General features: G+C 55.5%; 1 protein-coding gene across 17 annotated transcripts in view; it reads left to right on the top strand.

The window, feature by feature from the left end:
* The window catches only part of DTNB (dystrobrevin beta), a 247,703-nt gene extending 235,682 nt beyond the window's left edge, over positions 1-12,021 (top strand). For 5 of the 17 annotated variants that reach the window (XM_047782486.1, XM_047782487.1, XM_047782491.1 and 2 more), the window contains 4 exons: positions 2,046-2,205; positions 2,989-3,078; positions 6,018-6,071; positions 11,720-12,021. In XM_047782486.1, coding sequence (XP_047638442.1) covers positions 2,046-2,205; positions 2,989-3,078; positions 6,018-6,071; positions 11,720-11,925 — 510 coding nt within the window. In that variant the 3' untranslated portion in view covers positions 11,926-12,021. The other 12 variants (XM_047782490.1, XM_047782496.1, XM_047782497.1 and 9 more) reach the window with 8 other exon arrangements.
* The last annotated feature ends 5,430 nt before the right edge of the window (positions 12,022-17,451 follow it).

Consider the following 17,451-nt stretch of genomic DNA (forward strand, 5'->3'; position numbering starts at 1 on the left):
GTTTTGTTCTTATATTTGATATGATCCACTTTATGTTGTTTTTTGTATACAATGTGAGGTAAGGGTCTAAGTTCATATTTATCTGCATCATGGAAGGATCTCAAAAAGTATGTCAGGTGATGAAAGCAAATCACAAGATGATATGTGCAGTATGATACCCCAGTCGTGTAAAATTTGAAAGCATGAAATGTCATATATTACTCATAATTTCATATAAACTCATAGGTAAAAAGTTTCACATCCAAATCTTTGATAAAACTGGTAGTCCGAGTGGTCTTCAGACTTATCTGCAGTGTTTTCAGGTTGAGATAAATTTGACACAATGGTAACAGTTACCAGTGTGAGTGGTCTATTATGTTCAACTTTTTTTTTTTTTTTTTTTTTTTTTTGGCTTGTTAGGGCCCCATCCGTGGCACATGGAAGTTCCCAGGCTAGGGGTTGAATCAGAGCTGCAGCTGCCGGCCTACACCACAGCCACAGCCATGCCAGATCCAAGCCAAGTCTGTGACCCACACCACAACTCACCATAACACTGGATCCTTAACCCACTGAGCAAGGCCAGGGATTGAACTGGCATCTTCATGGATACTAGTCGAGTTCATAACCTGCTGAGCCACAACAGGAACTCCCAATTATGTTCTATTTTAAAGTTTTCTCTATTTTTTAAATTTCTCAAATTACAACATACACACATACACACATGCACATCATACAAATCAATCAAGAACGATGGAGAATAGGAGTTCCTGTTGTGGTGCAACAGAAACAAATCCAACTACGAACCATGAGGTTGCGAATTCCATCCCTGGCCTCGCTCAATGGGTTAAGGATCTGGCGTTGCCATGAGCTGTGGTGTAGGTCGCAGACGTAGTTCAGATCCTGCATTGCTGTGGCTGTGGTGTAGGCCGGCAGCTGTAGCTCCGATTTGACCCCTAGACTGGTGCGGCCCTAAAAAGCAAAAAAAAAAAAAAAAGACTGATGGAGAACAGACCATTTCCATTTGGCCCAGCACTCACCCTGGGTGAAGCTGTGAGCTGAGGCTTTTACACACAGCCTGTCAGCCTGTTGGGGGAGGATTCTGTTGGTGTATGGAAGTTCTGAGCCAGATCCCACAAGATAATTATCTTCCTTTGAGCTTATTTGCACTTTGGTTTATATTTTCCCCATTTTGCTTCCAAATAAAACCCCAGACTCTATGCCACCCTCTGCTGCCCTTTCTCTAAAAAGCAGCAGAGCCCAAATCTCAGCAAGCGTCTTTCTCTGGAGGGCTTAAATTTTACCCCATTGCTTCAAGCTTTCTCCAAAACTACAGCAGAGCCTTCACAAGGGAAGTTCAGTTTCTCCTAAACGTGTGTCCATTCTCACCTACGGGGTGGCCACAAAAGACCTCCCTGTGTGTGCTTGACAAGGGCAGTGGGACGGGCCAGATGACCCGGCTCCTGGAACAGCCCGCAGCTAGGTTCCTGCCACGCCAACTCCGACGCGTGTTCCCTGCGGCCTGGCAGCTGCAGAGGTGCAGAGCGCGAGCCATCGCCCCCGGAGCAGAAGGGCTTGTGCCGGCATCTCCCACGCATGAGCTGTGCCGCCCGACACAGAGCCCATACTCTCAAAATCCTTATTTTCCTTCTATAAAGTGGAGGCAAAAACATGTGCCCTTTCTACTCACAGGTTCTCATGAGGATCAAATGTGATAAGGCACAGGGATGTGTTTGCAAACAAAAATGAAAGATGTGTACAATTTCCCAGCGGTGTGACGCACAGCCCTTCCCAGATCCTCGCCCAGCTACTCGTTCCTCTCTGCACCAGGAAGGCCCCATCTCCTCTTTGTTCTCTCCCCTTCGTTTCTGCTTTTGCTTTCCTTTTCTTCCTCCCTCCGGTCCTGGAGGCAGCCTGACCCTTCCTTCCAATTGGCGATGGTTCTGCGCTTTCACCGCTGAACTGAAGGCCAGGGCTGGCTCAGGTTGCCTGAGAAAAAGGACTGAGCTCCCCCTTCCTCAAGGAGGTAAAGTGCCTGAGATGACACGTTTTATCTCTGATTCTCCCAGGCTCAGGCCACGGCATCGCCGCACACATCGCCCACGCACGGAGGCGGCCGCCCGCTGCCGATGCCCGTGCGCTCCGCCTCCGCTGGCTCCACCCCCACCCACTGCCCGCAGGACCCCCTGAGCGGCGTCGGCGGGGACATGCAGGAGGCCTTCGCCCAAGGTGAGCTCGGGGGCAGAGTGTGCTGGAGAGCTGGAGGGGTTGGAATCATGGACAGGATGGACTGAGGGCTTCCCGTCTCTTTTGTGTGCGTAGCTTTCAGTGACTGCATTTTCACTACCGTAAAAAATAAGTCAAGCGCCGGCCCTTTCTCATCGCATGGGCGGCGCCCGTCGGGAGGGCTGCAGGCTGTGTGTGTGTGTGTGTGTGTGTGTGTGTGAGAGAGAGAGAGAGAATGAAGTACAGGCTGCTTGGGCTTCTGTGCTCTTTTTGCCAAGTTGTGGGAAATGCCTTGTCTTTTTTGCCTCCCCTGGAGGAACTGGATGGAGGAATTCCCAAAGTCACGTGCTCGGCCTGCAAGGTTTCGAGCAAGCAGGAGGTAGAAGAGTGGAACTGCAGACAGGCCCTTGCTCAGGGCTCCTGGTCCGCGGAGCCAACAGCCAGCCGTGCCTGTAGCTGGGGGAAGACGAGGCCGCTCAGGAGGCCGCCTTGGGGTGGAGACGAGAGCGGGAGATGGTTCTGGGGAGGAAGTCCTGCCCCAGGGTTTGTTCTGGAATCCACCTCTTTTGACTGTGGCTGAGACGCGCGGAGCTGGCAGGGCCCTGCTCTTTGGCGGAGGAGAGCGAGGAGGGCCATGGGCGTGGGTGCCTGTGCACCTGCCGTGCCCAGGGGCCCGCTGAGCTGCTCCGCCCACCTCCCCTTACGCATTCCGTGTCCCAGGGCCCGGCCCTCAGCTCGCTCCCCCACCCACCACCTGGCACTGCCGTCTGCTCTGACTCCCCCCAGGTACGAGGAGAAACCTCCGCAATGACCTGCTGGTGGCTGCCGACTCCATCACCAACACCATGTCATCCCTGGTGAAGGAGCTCCACTCAGGTGACGCCCAGAGCTCCCGCCCGGCTTCCCGCCGCCCCGTCCGTGCCCTCCTCACTGCCCCGGCCCACGGTCCTCTTGCCTTCCAGGAGCGCTGGAGGTCTTCTCCCCGAGAACCCGGCTCCCACCCGGGGTCACCCAGAGCTGATCACACACTTGGGTCTCTCCTAAGAGCGCGCCTTGCGGAGCAAACACATCTCAGCCTCCAAAGCAGCGCCGTTTGGGCGCAGTTAGGCCCGGCCTCACTTAACCTGTCTTCCGTCTGTGCTTCCTCCACAGCTGCTCTTTCCTTAGGCCTGCTCGGCTGGCTCCCTCGGGCGCTCTCCTGGATGACTGGAACCGAATCAGCCACAAAAGCTTCTGGACTTTCTCCCGGCTGCCTTTCTGCTCTCTCCTATTTGATTTGGTTTTGAAACCCTATTCTCTCCTTTTGTCCATGGCGAGGCTCTGATTTCACTCCAAGTTCATGACCTGAGTCCGTTGCTTCCTTCATTCCTGGTGTTCAGTCTTATCTATGACTCTCTCTCTATCACTGAGCTGTTTCGGTGATTTTCCAGAGACCCTTACCTCGTGGCAAATTTCCCCATCCATAAAACCCAGGAAGGAGAGAAAAGACTAGAAGGCCATTCCCATATCATCGTTATCTTCAAGAATCCCCATGATTCCATCAGTTTCATAGCTGCCAGATATTTTACTAATGTTTTTTACAGCGGTCCAATTTCCGTGTCATATTTTAAATAAACAGGCTCCCTTCCTAAGTGCTGTGGGTCGCTCATACTGATGGCCCGCTTTTGTTGCTTTTCACCTAATGTGGAGCTTTTAAATACCTTGAACTGGCTCACCAAGATTATTAAATAAAGACATAGAGCAGGGTTTTTTCCATGGGCCTTGCAGACACATATCCTTATTCAGACACATACGTTGTAATCATCCGTCCATGCGCTTAAGGAAGGCCAGCTTTGGGTGTTTCCTCAGACCTTTGTAAGAGAAATCATGTGCCTTTAGTATTGTCATGGGCCCAGGCCAAGGTCTGGCCCACGGCTTCACTCTTAAATCTGCTGTTTTGGTTTGGAAGAGAGTAAGTGTGTGGCCTAGGTTGGTTTTCCAGGGCAGTTAAGATGCCAGTTCCCCTGTGCAGGGACTGTTATGATAACGCTGTCTCCGCTCCAGTACCATTTCTCAGTTCCCTTTAGAAGCACTGCCCCTCCACACACACACACACACACACACACACACACACACACACACGAGGTGACTGCCTTTGAGATGACCTCATAGGTGATTAGAAAGTCCCTTCCCTTAAATAGCTCCCCACAGACGCCAGAAATCCCACTTTTGGAGGGAATTTCTTAGGGAATTTCAGGCCTCGAAAATGAAGCACACGTGCCTCGTGGCCACCTATTAGGGTTTGTGCAAAATAAGTGGTTCATGAGCTTGTCACACTGGTTCGAGAAGTAACTAGACATCCTTAAATGCGAAGTACATAGAGACCAAACAGCTTCAGAGAAAGTGAGTGTGAGGGTGCCCAGCGATCTCTCCGGTAGAAAGGACCGTTTTACACATCCTGCTGTGGAAAGGTGGTGCTTGGCCTAAGGGTGTGCAGCTTGAAGGGGCAGAGCTGGTCCTGGAGCTGAGGTCTGAACGTGACGCTGAAGCACAGGATGAGGTGTCAGGTCTGCCGTCCCACGAGGGCCCCTCTCGGATGCCCCGCTTCCCGAGCCCCAGAGTCCATAGGCGGCCGTGGACTAGGGTCGCAGCCAGTGTCCCTGTCAGACAGATGTGAACTCCCTTCATTCAGGTGCCAGGCGGCCAGGTTCTCAGCGAGGGCAAGAGCCTTGCCTGACACCAGCCCAGTGTCCCTGTCACTGTCGAGGCTGCTGCTGTGAGATGGGATGAGACACCCGCACTGCCTGCGCATGCATTCTCTGCAGCGTGGACATGCTGTTTCTACTCGCCCTCCTCATCTTTTTTGAATTTTTGTCACAAATAATGGGCTCTTAGATGTGCAAAGGACCTCCGAAGTCATTTCATCCAGCTTGCTGCCCAGTATAAAAGTCCTCTGTTTGAATATTTCCAGTGAGCTCATTCATGACCAGCTCCCATCACTGGGAAGTTCTTTCTAATCCTGGAGACAGAAATCTGACTTGCCATGACGAAGTGACCCTCACTCCACCCCCCAGACCCCCAGAGTGAGTTCGGCCCGTCCTCTTCAGGTTGGCCCTTCAGGTAGCTGATGGATGTCACGTGGCTCCCCCCCAGGCCTCCTGCTCAGGCAGCTGTTTGGTCCCTTTGGCCCGTCTTCATGTGACGTGGGTTTCACTCGAGCATCCCGTGTGCCCACCGGGATGCGGCCAAGTGTTTCCAGGCCCCGGTTCAAGGGAGGTCCTGGGGCCCAGCCGATGGCTCCACCTTGGGGGGTGGGGTCTGTCCCCGCCCCCACCCTGGGCAGGTCCCTGGAAAGCAGCCTTAGATGGCATTCGCTTTTTTCCACACAGCCACTTCAGTGTGACACTGTTCAGTCATTTGAAGTTCGTTGTCAGCTAAGACCTCTAAGTGTGTGGTGGTGGTGGTTTTTAATGGGAGCCAGTGTGCATCTAGAGACTCCCTGCCGTGCACGTTTATGTTGTCTTCTTGAGCCTGAATGCAAGATACTAGCTGTATCCCTACTGCGTGTCATCACCTTAGGGAAGCCAGTGACAGAGCCAGCAGCCGGGCAGGTGACATCAGGCTGCACGGCTGCTCTGGGCTCAGGGCTCCTGGGGACGTGATGCCGAGGCACCAGACCGCACAGCAGGCAGAGCAGGCAATTTAAGCCCCGAGGCCTGCAGCCGGGAGCCTGCAGCTCGGGTTTCATCCCGGCCTCCCAAGTTACTCCCTTCTCCCTCCTCCTGAGCTTCTCCTGTGCTGAAGGGTCACTGGCCTCCTTGGACTTGTTTTCACAGCAGAGGAAGGTGCAGAGGAAGAAGAAGAGAAGATGCAGAATGGGAAAGACAGAGGTAAAGGCAGCTCGCCAGGACCCCTAGTCCGAGTGGGAGCCAGAGCCCTGGCCCCTGAACGAACTCCCCCTCTCCCTTCGTTTCTGCCTGCCCTCCTGCTGCCGCCCTTCCCCAGAGCTTTCAGACCCCCGTGGATCCTTCTCCCTACTTTTCCCACAGATGGTCAAGGTGGTCGTGTCAGTGGGTCAACAGAAGCGTCCTGATTTCCTGACACGTAGGATGTCAGATACAGGACACAGATACGAAGGAAGCACCAAACAGGACCCCTTGCCTCAAGGCGTTTATGGTATAGCTAGGAAAGCAAAATTAAGATATGCAAAATAAATAGGAGATAAAAGGAAGTGGCAGGAAAAGTAAGTCCTCAGACTTTGAGTATATGGATGATTGTAAGTGCAGAAGCGTTTCTGAAAAGGAGAAGATTACTGTCGACAAAATAGCCAAATGGTTTTGTGGCTTCTCGGAGGATTTCAAAGCAGTAGAGAAAGGTATTAGCAAAGGACATAATGCCTTCCTCATTTTAGTGTGTGTAAAACCTTCTTAATAACTTGTTATGTTCAAAGAGCTGCGCTAAATGATTTCCACGGATAATCTCACTCAGGCCTCAACAACCCGGTGAGATATGTAATACCATGTTCTTCCCATTTTACCGATGAGGACATAGACTCAGGGAAATTTAGATCGAGCAGCTATTAAGAGGGAAAGATTGGATTTGAACTGGGTCGTTCTGCCTCCAAACTTCATGCTCTGAATCTTCATGTCTCTACACCACCCTGGACCCATAACACACTTCTCTGTGCACATTGGCAGGTTAGCTATTATATCTTTGACACATTAACCTGTCTGTTGCTGGATTCCTTCAAAATGGCAGCTCCACAAGGCAGAGATTTTGGTCTTCTTTGCTCAGGTTTTGTCCCCTAAAACAGTGCCTGACTAGTGGCTGTCAGTAGATTCCCAGCCGTCAGGGCGTAGACGGGGCAGGGTGCAGGAGAGCACCGCGTCGGGGAGGAGGCTGAGGGCTGCGGTGTGAGAGGCGGCTGGCCCAGCTCTCAGGTCCCCCCAGGATGCTCTGCACTTAACACACCCGTCCTGTGTGACCCCACGCCCTGTGACAGGGCTCCGGATGGTTAAAGACCTCGCCCAGGTAGCCAGAGGCAGAGCCTGGTCTCAGCCCAGGTGTCTCGAGGCCCAGTGGCCATGCTTCGTCTGAGCAGCCCGGGAGACCAAGGGGCCTGAAAGAAGCCTTAGGAAGGTGGAAAGAAGTGGATACAGGAAAGGAAGCTGTGATGGGAAAGGGGGCGCGCCTGAGAGGGGGCGCCCACAGCGGCTAGCGTGGACAAGAGAGAGAGGTCTTTGGAGTCTATCAGCAAGGACGCTGGAGTTGCCAGGGGAGAAACAGGGAGAAGGAAAACACACCCCAGGTGCTGAAATCCTCATGTGAGTCAGAGCAGGGCCTGGAAGAGAGTGGACAATAGCTGTGATGAATTGATGAGAATGATGTATCTGGCGTGGCCGTCCAAAGGGCAGCAGCAAAGGGCAGCAGTGTTTGACACATCCAGAAATGCTGCTGAGAAATGGAGAGAAGACTGACTTCCCCATGCAGACAGGGGACCGGGAAGAAGGCAGGAGGGTTGTGATGCAAGAGATGAAAAGAAGAGGAGACACAGAGATAGATTTACGCTGATGTAAACACATGCTGCAAACACATGCATGCACGCACTCACAGTCCAGCCAGACCCCGGCATTCCTGTGGAATGTTCTTGGCTGAAGACATAACAGCTGCTTCTTTGGCCCCTCTTCTCTATACCCTCCCTTCCCCAATAGCTTTTCCCATGGCCTCTCCTCAGGCTCCCCAACTCCCCCGAAGCACACCGAGGACTCTGCCCTGACGGCGACTGCAGCCCCGAGTCCTGGTTCAAGGCTGGGTGTAGGCTGTGTCTCACACATGGACTGTGTATGGTTTCTCTTGTCTGGTGCCTGCTGGCCTCAGAGGCTCTCTGTCTTTGCACCTGTGTTGTCACCATCTCCCCTTTCTGTCCCTCTTGCTTTGTATGTCTCTCTGAAATCCTTCTGTGCAAATGCTTGAATTTCTATTTCTGTGGCTTTTAAGCATCATCCCAAGAGGAAGAGTGTTAAGAGGTGGGGTGAGAGATGGGTACGGGTTTTTCAAAAATGACTCTCAACATTGTATAGGTCCTAGGATATGTCCCTGAAGCTAACATGTAGCTGTTATGTGAGTATAGTTATAAAACCAAGTGTTTTCATGGATGGACCTTCTGATTCCCCACTGTGATCTAGGCTTAAGATTGTACTGTTGGGAGTTCCCGTTGTAGCTCAGTGGTTAACGAATCCAGCTAGGAACCGTGAGGTTGTGGTTCGATCCCTGACCTCGCTCAGTGGGTTAAGGATCTGGCATTGCTGTGAGCTGTGGTGTAGGTCACAGAAACGGCTCAGATCCCGTGTTGCTGTGGCTGTGGTGTAGGCCAGAAGCTGTAGCTCCGATTAGACCCCTAGCCTGGGAACCTCCATGTGCCCCAGGTACGGCCCTAAAAAGGCAAAAAGACTGAAAAAAACAGATTGTATCATAGACTGAGGTAGCATTAACTACTGTCACCAAGGCATTAGAGTGCACTAACTAGCAGCCATAAAGAGAGAAAGAAGATTTGCGTCTTTGGAGTTGAAACCATACTGACATAATACAAACACCACTTGGTCAGCACCTCGTCAGGCATAGTCTGCTCAATGGGAAAACCATGAGAGCTAAATGGGCACTTTTTTTTTTTTTTGGCCATGTCTGCCACATGAGAAGTCCCCGAGCCAAGGATCAAACCAAGCCACAGCCACGACCCAAGCCACAGCAATGACAATGCTGAATCCTTAACCTGCCTAGCCACCAGGGAACTCCCAGGTGGGCACTTGTGAAGGATTCATGACGGAGCCGACCTGGCAGCCACATTCACCTCTCCCTCGAGCTTCTCCCTGCCCTCCCCAGCTGTCTGTCCGGCTGCATCCTGACCAATGCTTCTGCTCCACTGGGCACCCTTCCTGCTTTGCATCCGCTCCCTCGCGTGGTCGGTACGGATAACCAAGACTCCGTAGATGAAACATGGGCTAACCTGCCTTCCCCCCAGCTTACTCCAGAGCCCTAAATTCATCTCAGCTACTCCAGAGCCTCATGTTATATGCCTGTGTCCTTCAAAATCACCTCCCCCACAGCCTGCCACCACAGTGTCAGGAGCTGTAAATCTGCTTGGCACGCTTCAGGCTGGTGCGTGTCTGGTAGACTGACAGCAGCGGTCCTTGGTGAAAAGAGAGCAGGCTTTGGAGGGTCCAGGCAGTGGTTCAGGATTCCAGGGTGAGCCCGACTATGATTTAGTATCCCAAGCAAATAGGGAAATTGTGCTCTTATCAAAGTTTAAATCATTTTCACCTTGTTCATGTGCAGAACCCGATGGGCAGAGCCCCCAATAGAACTGCTCCCTAGATTTAAGGTGGATTCCTTTCCATGTTAGTCTTATTTTTTTCCTCTTCCTGAGCACCACTTGTCTCCAAGGCTGTTTTATGTCAGTTGCAGCTGCTGGTTGTAGGTAGTCTGACTCCCCTGTTTCATACCTGGTCAGGGAAAAGTGGACCAATGAGGAACAAAGGGGAGAGACCAGGCCAGGCCAGGAGCCCCCAGGGCAGGGAACCCCTAGGAGAAGAGGCGGGGGGTGAGGAGACCCCGGCTGTGACCTCGGTGTGTTGTTTGTGTCTGTTGCACACAGGTTAGCGGAGGAGCCGGGACAGAGAGGAAGCGAGGTGAGTAGTGTCTCTGCCGGCCCCCAGAGCCCCTTCCCCACCCGCCTTTCCTCGGTCATGCTTCCTAAGCCAGAGCCACCCCAGCACATGAGATACAAGTTGGGGTTTCCTCTAGGAGCCCCGCTGCACCTCTTCTCTTGCATGGCCCTGCTGGCGTTCCTGCTTGCCCCAGTTTTCCGGCCGGATCTGTCTTGCACTGCCCTGGGCCTGGGCCGCAGGCAGACCCTCGTGTCCCCTGTGTCTGCATACAGGCGGCAGACCAGACGCTGCTGGCTGGAACAGGCCCTGGGAGCAGGCGCCAGAGCTCACCTCCCAGGACGGCTCTGCCTCCTTGCTCCTGATTTCCCACCGCCACTGTCATGTCATTTCTCTCTGGGGTTCCAAACCACAGCCAGCAAGCACACCCCTGAGGTTCTGTCACCCAGAGTTGGAACCCACCACGTGTTTCTGTCACACAGGATTCATAAAGCTGACCAAGCCATTTCCCATGACGCCTGGCCAAGCTGCACTGTTTCACCTCCTAAAAAATTTTAATAACAGTACAGATTTCCCCGCAGGCCAATGCCCATTGCCATTAGGAATTAATCTTTTGCGTTTTTCCATCTCAGGACCTTAACTCTTAACGGGTCCCAGTTCCAAGGCAGTGCAGCTTTGGCACAGGCGCCCCGGAAGGAAGGGAATGGATGGGAATAAGGGGACAGCGCGTCCGTTCAGGAGGAGTTCTTTCCAGGGTAGATGCCTTGATGCGGCCATAAGAGTTCTTCCCTCCCTCCCCCATCTCCTGTGTTTAAAGTTAGGCCTCGGTTACAAATCTTACAGGCAGAAAAGCCAGGGCTGCAGCCCATGATCCAGAAAAGGAACTTTCTCAGGCCCTTCTGAGGCGTCTCCCCCTGGAGCAGCCTCCCGTCTTTTCCTGACACCCCCACCCCCAGCTGCACCAGGCCCTGGGTTCTGTCCTGCTCGCTCTCTGGGGCCTGCTGTCTCTGAGCCCCCACTGACTCCGGGATCGTGCAGGCTAAGGATGGATAGCCCCAAGCTGCAGGAATCCCCTCCCTGCCCTGGGAATCCTGGAGCCGCCGTGGCCCCAGGGCAGGCTTTTGCCTGAGCTCACTGCGCACGCGGGCAAGGCCCTTCCTGACAGCAGGCCTGGCTGCCTCTGCCAGCAAGCGAGTCCGCAGCTCACTTGCGCTGGGGGAGCCTGCAAGAGCCCCTCTTCCTGGGGCACAGAGGTCCTGGGGGACAAGGAAGCCGTCAGGCCCGCCCCCACTTCGTGCACACAAGGAAGCTAAGGCCCGCTACCCAGGAGCTTGGAGCCAGAACTGGCATCGGAGCTGGAGCTTCTGCTCCTAGTGCTGTCCTTGGACCTCTCAGGAGTTATGAGAAACTCTGCAGCAGCGGAGAATGAAAAGCATAAACGCTCAGGTGGCGCAGTTTCACGGACCCTTGCCTTCTGCTCCTCTGAGGCCTTGAGGCTCAGGCTTTCCCTCCCTCTACGCAGCGCTTTGCGGCACATCCCCGACCTCTTCGCCCTTCTCAGTCACAGTTCTTCCCCTGAGCCTCCCGCGTTCCAAACCTTGCACTGTGAACACCCTTCTTTCTTCCCTGGAAATGCTTCCTGACCCTGTGACCTAAGCAAGCACTCCAAAGACTCGAGGTACCCCCAGAAAAAGGAAGCCCCCTTTCCCTAAAAGGGGATGTGAGTATTGTCAGCCCTTTGCATGTTGAAAGTTGAAAGGTGCGCATTCCAGCAGCGCCAACGTTGCACGTTTGTCTTGTTCCCTGCAGATGTTAGCAGCCTTTGCTCGGAGACCCTCAGCAGTGCCTGTGAGTCACAGTGCGTCTGTCCTGCACAGGCACGGGGGACGTGGAGCGAGCTGGCACCAACATGAGGAAGGCGAGGTCCTCCCCCAGAGGCGAATTCCTGTCCATCTTTCCACGGCACACCTGGACCAGGCCTGCGGGCTGCCAGAAGTCACCACCCGCCAGGCAGAGGGGAGCCCGAGCCCCTGGGAAGTGGGAGGGGCGAGCCCCCCTCCTGGCACAGCCCTGCATGAACTAGCATCTTCATCACTCCCTTCCGGGCATGGTCTCATCTCTGCAACAGGGAATTTACTGGAGATTGAAAAGAGAAAAGAAACAGCACGACTCTCCTGTGTGTGTGACCTGATGGAGTTCTTGCTGGCATCTCGCCAGCATGCGCGTTGTCCCCCAGGGTGAGGGCACAAGTTTCCTCCCGACCTTTGACCTTTAAAAGCCAACAGGTTTTCTTCCCTCTGTCGTGCAAAGACAGCTTCAGGCCCTACTCAGTTCAACAAACGTTCACACCCTGGCCACAGTGCTAAAAATAGCCTCCTTCCTTTCTCTCTCACTGCTTAGGCTTCCGCCCCGGTCGGTGCCGCCGCTCGGCAGCCCAGGCGGGAAGCGGGAGCAGGGACAGCTGTGCCCTGCAGCCCCTGCCATGGCCTCCTCCCGCCGCGGCTGGAGAGGGGATCCTGGGCCGCAGAGCCCTGCGGGCCGGCGGGGCGCGCGGACCCGTGACCGCCAGGGGGCGCGCCGCCCGGCCTCTCCCCTCTCGGGTCCGTTCGGCTCCGGCGCACTTGGTAATCAATCCCAATTCCCGGTGATTTTCATTTATTTTTTTCTCCTCCCTGGGCTCCAGGATGTTATTTTTAGGAGAAGAACTGCTATAAATATTTATAAAGGGCAGCGACTGGAATGAAGCAAGAGGCCCCACAGCTGGCTCTCCTACGGGCCCCAACGCACACGCCTCTGCAGACCCCTGCCCGCTGCGGGGGGAGGTCTGTGCGGAGCCCGCGGGCTCGAGCCACAGCCGCCCACGGAGCGTCACGTGGAAGCCTCGTTGGGGTGCAGCGGCAGGGCCCTTCTCCCCGAGGGAGGCCAGGCTCGCGTGGGGCGCCGTGCCCAGCTGCTCAGGGGCCAGCGATGAAGCAGGAGGGGCAGGTGCAGTCTGGGGCGCTCCAGGGGTGTGGGGGGCCAGGGGGTTGGTCCCCCGAGTATGAAGAAGACAGACAGACAGACACACACACCTACACCCACACACACCCCAAGCCTCAGGAGACGCCCCGGCCCAGGCGAGCGCTCCCCCACACCCCCGCAGCAGCGCCAGTGAAAACATCAGCGTGAGACGCGCCCACCAACTCAGGGGCAGGGGTGAGAGTGACCAAATGGAAAGTTCTGGGGGACGTTCGGTGCCGACCAACGGTGAGACGCGGTGTGGAAGGGCTAGGCCAAGGCTTCACAGATGACACTGTTAGGTGAGGGTGCTTCCCCACAAGCCTGACTTCTCAGGCCTTGTGTCCCCGGCTCTGAGGACAGGGCAGAATCCCGCCTCCCGGGTCCTCACGTGAACTGCCTGCTTCTTCCAGAGCAAAAAGATTGAAAGGGACAGGCAGATTAAAAGCACCAGGGGGCTTTAAAACAGCCAAGTGCTTCGGGCAGCGGAGGTGCACGTGTGAATAGCAGTGTCACCTGGGCCCTGCCGGATGCGCGGGGCTGACCACCTTCCGGCAGGTGCCCACTCTTCTGCTTGCCTTTGTAGAGAAGTAGCGTCGGGGTCTTCAGACCTGAGAGGCTCCAAACTCCTGGCCACCTACCTTACCAGCACCCAGGGTGTGGTCAGGGGACTGAAGTGACCCTGGGTGGTCCATTTCTGTATAAATTCATGACAGTTGAGTTCCTTTCCCACTAGAATATCTACCATTTTCTAAGGCCCCTGAAGTGCCTGCTGACTGCTTGGCATCTGCCTTAGCGGGCAGACCCATCACAGAAGCTTGAAGCTGGGGCCCCTTCCTCAACCCTAACCTGGAAGACAGGCAGTCGTCCCATAGTGGACACTTCCTTTTTAATTGTTCTGTGACCATTTAGGAGCTGAATTTCAGCTGGGGGGTGAGGTTTTGAGAGCACTGACACGGGCTCGCTGGGCTGGTGTGGATTTGTAGCTGCGAAGACCCTGGAGAAGTCCCCAAACCCGCCCTGGGTCTTGAGAAAGTCAAGGCCCCACCAAACCTCAGGCTCATAAATCCCAGCCTTGATGAGGTTCTGTCTGTTGTCACAGCCCCCTCCTCTGCTAGGCGTGCTTTTTCCACCGGCGGTCTCCCCCTCTTCTGCATTGCTTACGCCCTGCTCCTGTAGTCCGTGACAGCTTCGAAAAGGTACAGTTGCTATGGCAATGCCTAGAGCCATCTGAATTCCTGCTACACCTTCTGGAAGAAAAGGGCCTGTGAGGAGCCCTGTGGTAGATTCTAAGCCTCACCTTCCCTGGCCTCCTCTGTCAGGGGTCAGGTGACTGCTCGGGTGGCACGTGGGAGGTACGTAGCCCAGCGTCCTTGGGCACCTTCTCCATCACCACATGTCGCATGCGCCTGGACAGGTTCTCCATGGGTGGATCAGAAAACCAAGGGAGTTTCCTACCAGGGGCTCTTAGGTATAAGACAATGCCAGTGGGTCTCAAACCTGGAATCAGAATCCCCTGGGGTGCTTGTTAAAACACAGATCACTGGGTCCCACCCCCCAGCGTGTGTGACGCGGTAGCTCTGGGGCGGAGCTGGAGAGCTTGAGGTGCGGTTCTAACCGGCTCCTGGGTGGTGGGGGGCTGCTGTCCAAAGACCACACTGTGAGGCCCACTGCCTGCACTTTGATGAGGAGGAGCAAGACATCCACAGCGGTCCAAAAAGCCATGGCCAGTCAGATGCAGAAAAGCCAGCATCAGTTATCTAGTCTAGAGGAAGAAGGGGGAGGCTTGGGGGTAGGGAGGGCTCTGCAGTCGAATTTCCTGGCCAGGGTCACGGGGAGAGGGGCCTTAGTGATCCCAGACTGTTTCTGTTTGGTCCCCACTGATCAATAAACAAAGATCTTCCTCCAGACATGAGGATGGGGGCAGCATCAGAGGTGAGCTCTTGAAGGAGATCAACCTCCCGGGTGCCTAGTGGTGGAGTGGGTTCTGCACAGTCTCGTCTTAGTGGCGGGAAGCCCGCTGGCCTTCCTGGCTGGGGAGGGAGAAGGGGTGTTGTCAGTGCGTAGCCCCCTCGTTGGAGATTTTACACCGAGATGCCTTCCCCGAACGCAGAAGCCATACTCCGCCGCGCAGGGGCCAGGGCCCAGCCGGCCCGAAGCTCCCGCCCCCACGGGTGTTATTCCAGGAAAGAAAAGGACGTGGAGAGAACGTGGTGGGTGTTGGAGGCCTCTCAGGTACAAGCAGCAGATGCCAAGGATTCTGACGCTTTCCCTGCACCCTTAACCCGCTTGGAAACCAGGTCCCTAGGTGGCTGGCTTGGTGACTCTCCCTTCCGGGTATCTGCAAACAGGCAGGGCCTGCTGGCACCGTCTCCCCCGCTGCCTCGCCCACGGGGGACAGCTGGGGTAGGGCCAGGCGTGGAAGAAGTGGCCATCACGTCGGTTTCCAGGTGCAACTGGTCTCATTCAGGAAATGTGGCATTGCTAAGGGAGACCACGAGGCCGAGGTCACTTCCTCTCTTTCCGTCCCCATCCTTGCCCATCTCACTGAGGAGAAAGAAGTCAGTCTGTGTCTTGAGCTCAAAACCTCCAGAAGCCTCCCCACAGCTCCTCAGAATCCCAGGCCTGAGGTCAGGCCCCTTCCGCTCTTCCTCTGAGAGCAGGGCCTCCGGCTCCTCCCTCCTCGGCCAAGCCGGATGGCCTCCGGGTGGCAGTGGGTGGTGTGGCATTTCTTCACCTCATCACCTGCTTGAGGAACCCTGCCTCCGGGGCTCCCCGTCAGGGCTGCTGGGAAGTGTGGGAGCAGCTGTGGGACTAGGCAGGAGGCGGGCACAGGTGTTGCCTAGTGTGGGGCCCCGCAGACAGCCCGAGCTCCCTCTGGACCGGTTTCTCGAATGGGAGACGGGCTGGTCAGAGGTGAGGAGGAAGAAGGAAGAGTCCATCCTTGGGACCCTCCCTCCGTAGGTTCCCCCTGGTCCCTTGACTCTGGGTCAGTGTTTGCCTATGCTCCTCATTGCCTCGGGGACCGTCCCAGGCTCAGCCTCTGCTGCCAGCCCATCCTGGGAGCCCAGAACCTGGCTCTTCCCACCAGGGGAGGGAACAGAGGATGGGACAGACCAGGACAGCGGGACAGATGGGGGGCAGCAGGCTGACGCGGGGGCTGAAGGACTGGGGAGCGTGGAAGGAGTGGGACCAAGGGAGGCAGAGCCCGCGGTGAGGGGGTACGTCTCACACCGGGATTCAGGGGACTGGCCTTCGGGCCGAGGCAGGAAAAACCAGGACGGAGAAAGTGGGGGGTCTGGGGGCTCCAGCCCCTGAGCCCCAGTCCTGGCTGTCACAGCTACTCGCCCCACAATTCACCCTGACTATCCCCACTGGCTTCCCACCCCCTCCGGCTGAGCTGGGGCCGGGGCTGCTGAGCCCCAGGCCTTGGCCCCAAAGGCAGAGGCTTTATCTCCCCGCCCCTCCCTCCTCTCCACACCCCACCCCGACCCCAGCCGGGTTTATGGAGCTGAGGGGGCCGATGGAAGGAATTCCCCTGGGGGGTGTCTGGTTCAAGGAGGCGCTTATCTTCCTGCCTTCAGCCTTCACCGAAGAGTGGAGGGGAGTTAGACTGGGGTCACCGGGAGGCCTCTGGAGCCAAACTTTGCAAACTTGGGGTTTAATGCAAGGGTGGAGCTGGGAGAGGCCCTGGTTAACGTTTCTGTTTACCGAGGCCGACCGTGACCTGCCCGGGGCCCACCCTCACCCTCACCCGCTCCTAACTGGTCCTCCTGCCCCCACTTTATGATGGAGCTCGGGTCTTTCTCCCCTGCGTGTTCTTTCCAGGGAGGCAGCTCCCTGGACAAGGTCACTCTTCAGATATGTTATACACACAGAGCTGCCCTCACAAAGGCCTCTTGACTCGGCACACCCGGGCACGCCCAAGACAGGAACTCACTCCAGCAGAGCCCAGAAGGAACTCAGGAGCCCGCCAGCCCCAGGCCCCACGTCTGGAGAGCACTGTCCGCGCGCTGTGGAGATGTCCGAATGAAGGAAAGGAGCCTCTGCCTTGAGAAACCAGCCAACAGAGGGGCTTAGAGACATCTGGGAGGGTGGTGAAGGAATATACTAGAACAGAGCCAACAGGGAGATAGTTACACCTAATCGGCTGCAGCCGGTGTGTTAGGTCATGTCCAGCTTACTGATGCTGGGCGGCGGGAACCAGCAGGGCTTCGGCAAGAGGGCTTTGCTCTACAAGGAAGGCAGCGAGCATATCTGAAGTGCCCACTGTATGCCAGGTGTGTTCACACATGGGATCTTTAGTGTCAGCGCCCAACAGAACTGTGATGTTAAGTCCATCAGTTCAGAGAAGCAGGGCTCCGAGAGGTCAAGAAACTTGCTTGAGGTCACACAGCTGGGAAGGGACAAGCCCATCCGTCTGCGGGGCTGTGAGGCAACTCTGCCTCCCACTATCTCCGACTGCTGAGATGGCAGGAGTTTAGTAAAGTTTCAAGGAAGAGGAACAGGGAGATGGCTTGGAAGGTGAAGTGGAGTTTTGAGTCAGTTGTCTTAAGAGGTTTGCTGATTTTTTTTTTTTTTTTTTTAATTCTAAACCAAGATCGTGGCTTTG

This window comes from Phacochoerus africanus, chromosome 5 (assembly GCF_016906955.1).
Source record: "Phacochoerus africanus isolate WHEZ1 chromosome 5, ROS_Pafr_v1, whole genome shotgun sequence".
Lineage (NCBI taxonomy): Eukaryota > Metazoa > Chordata > Mammalia > Artiodactyla > Suidae > Phacochoerus > Phacochoerus africanus.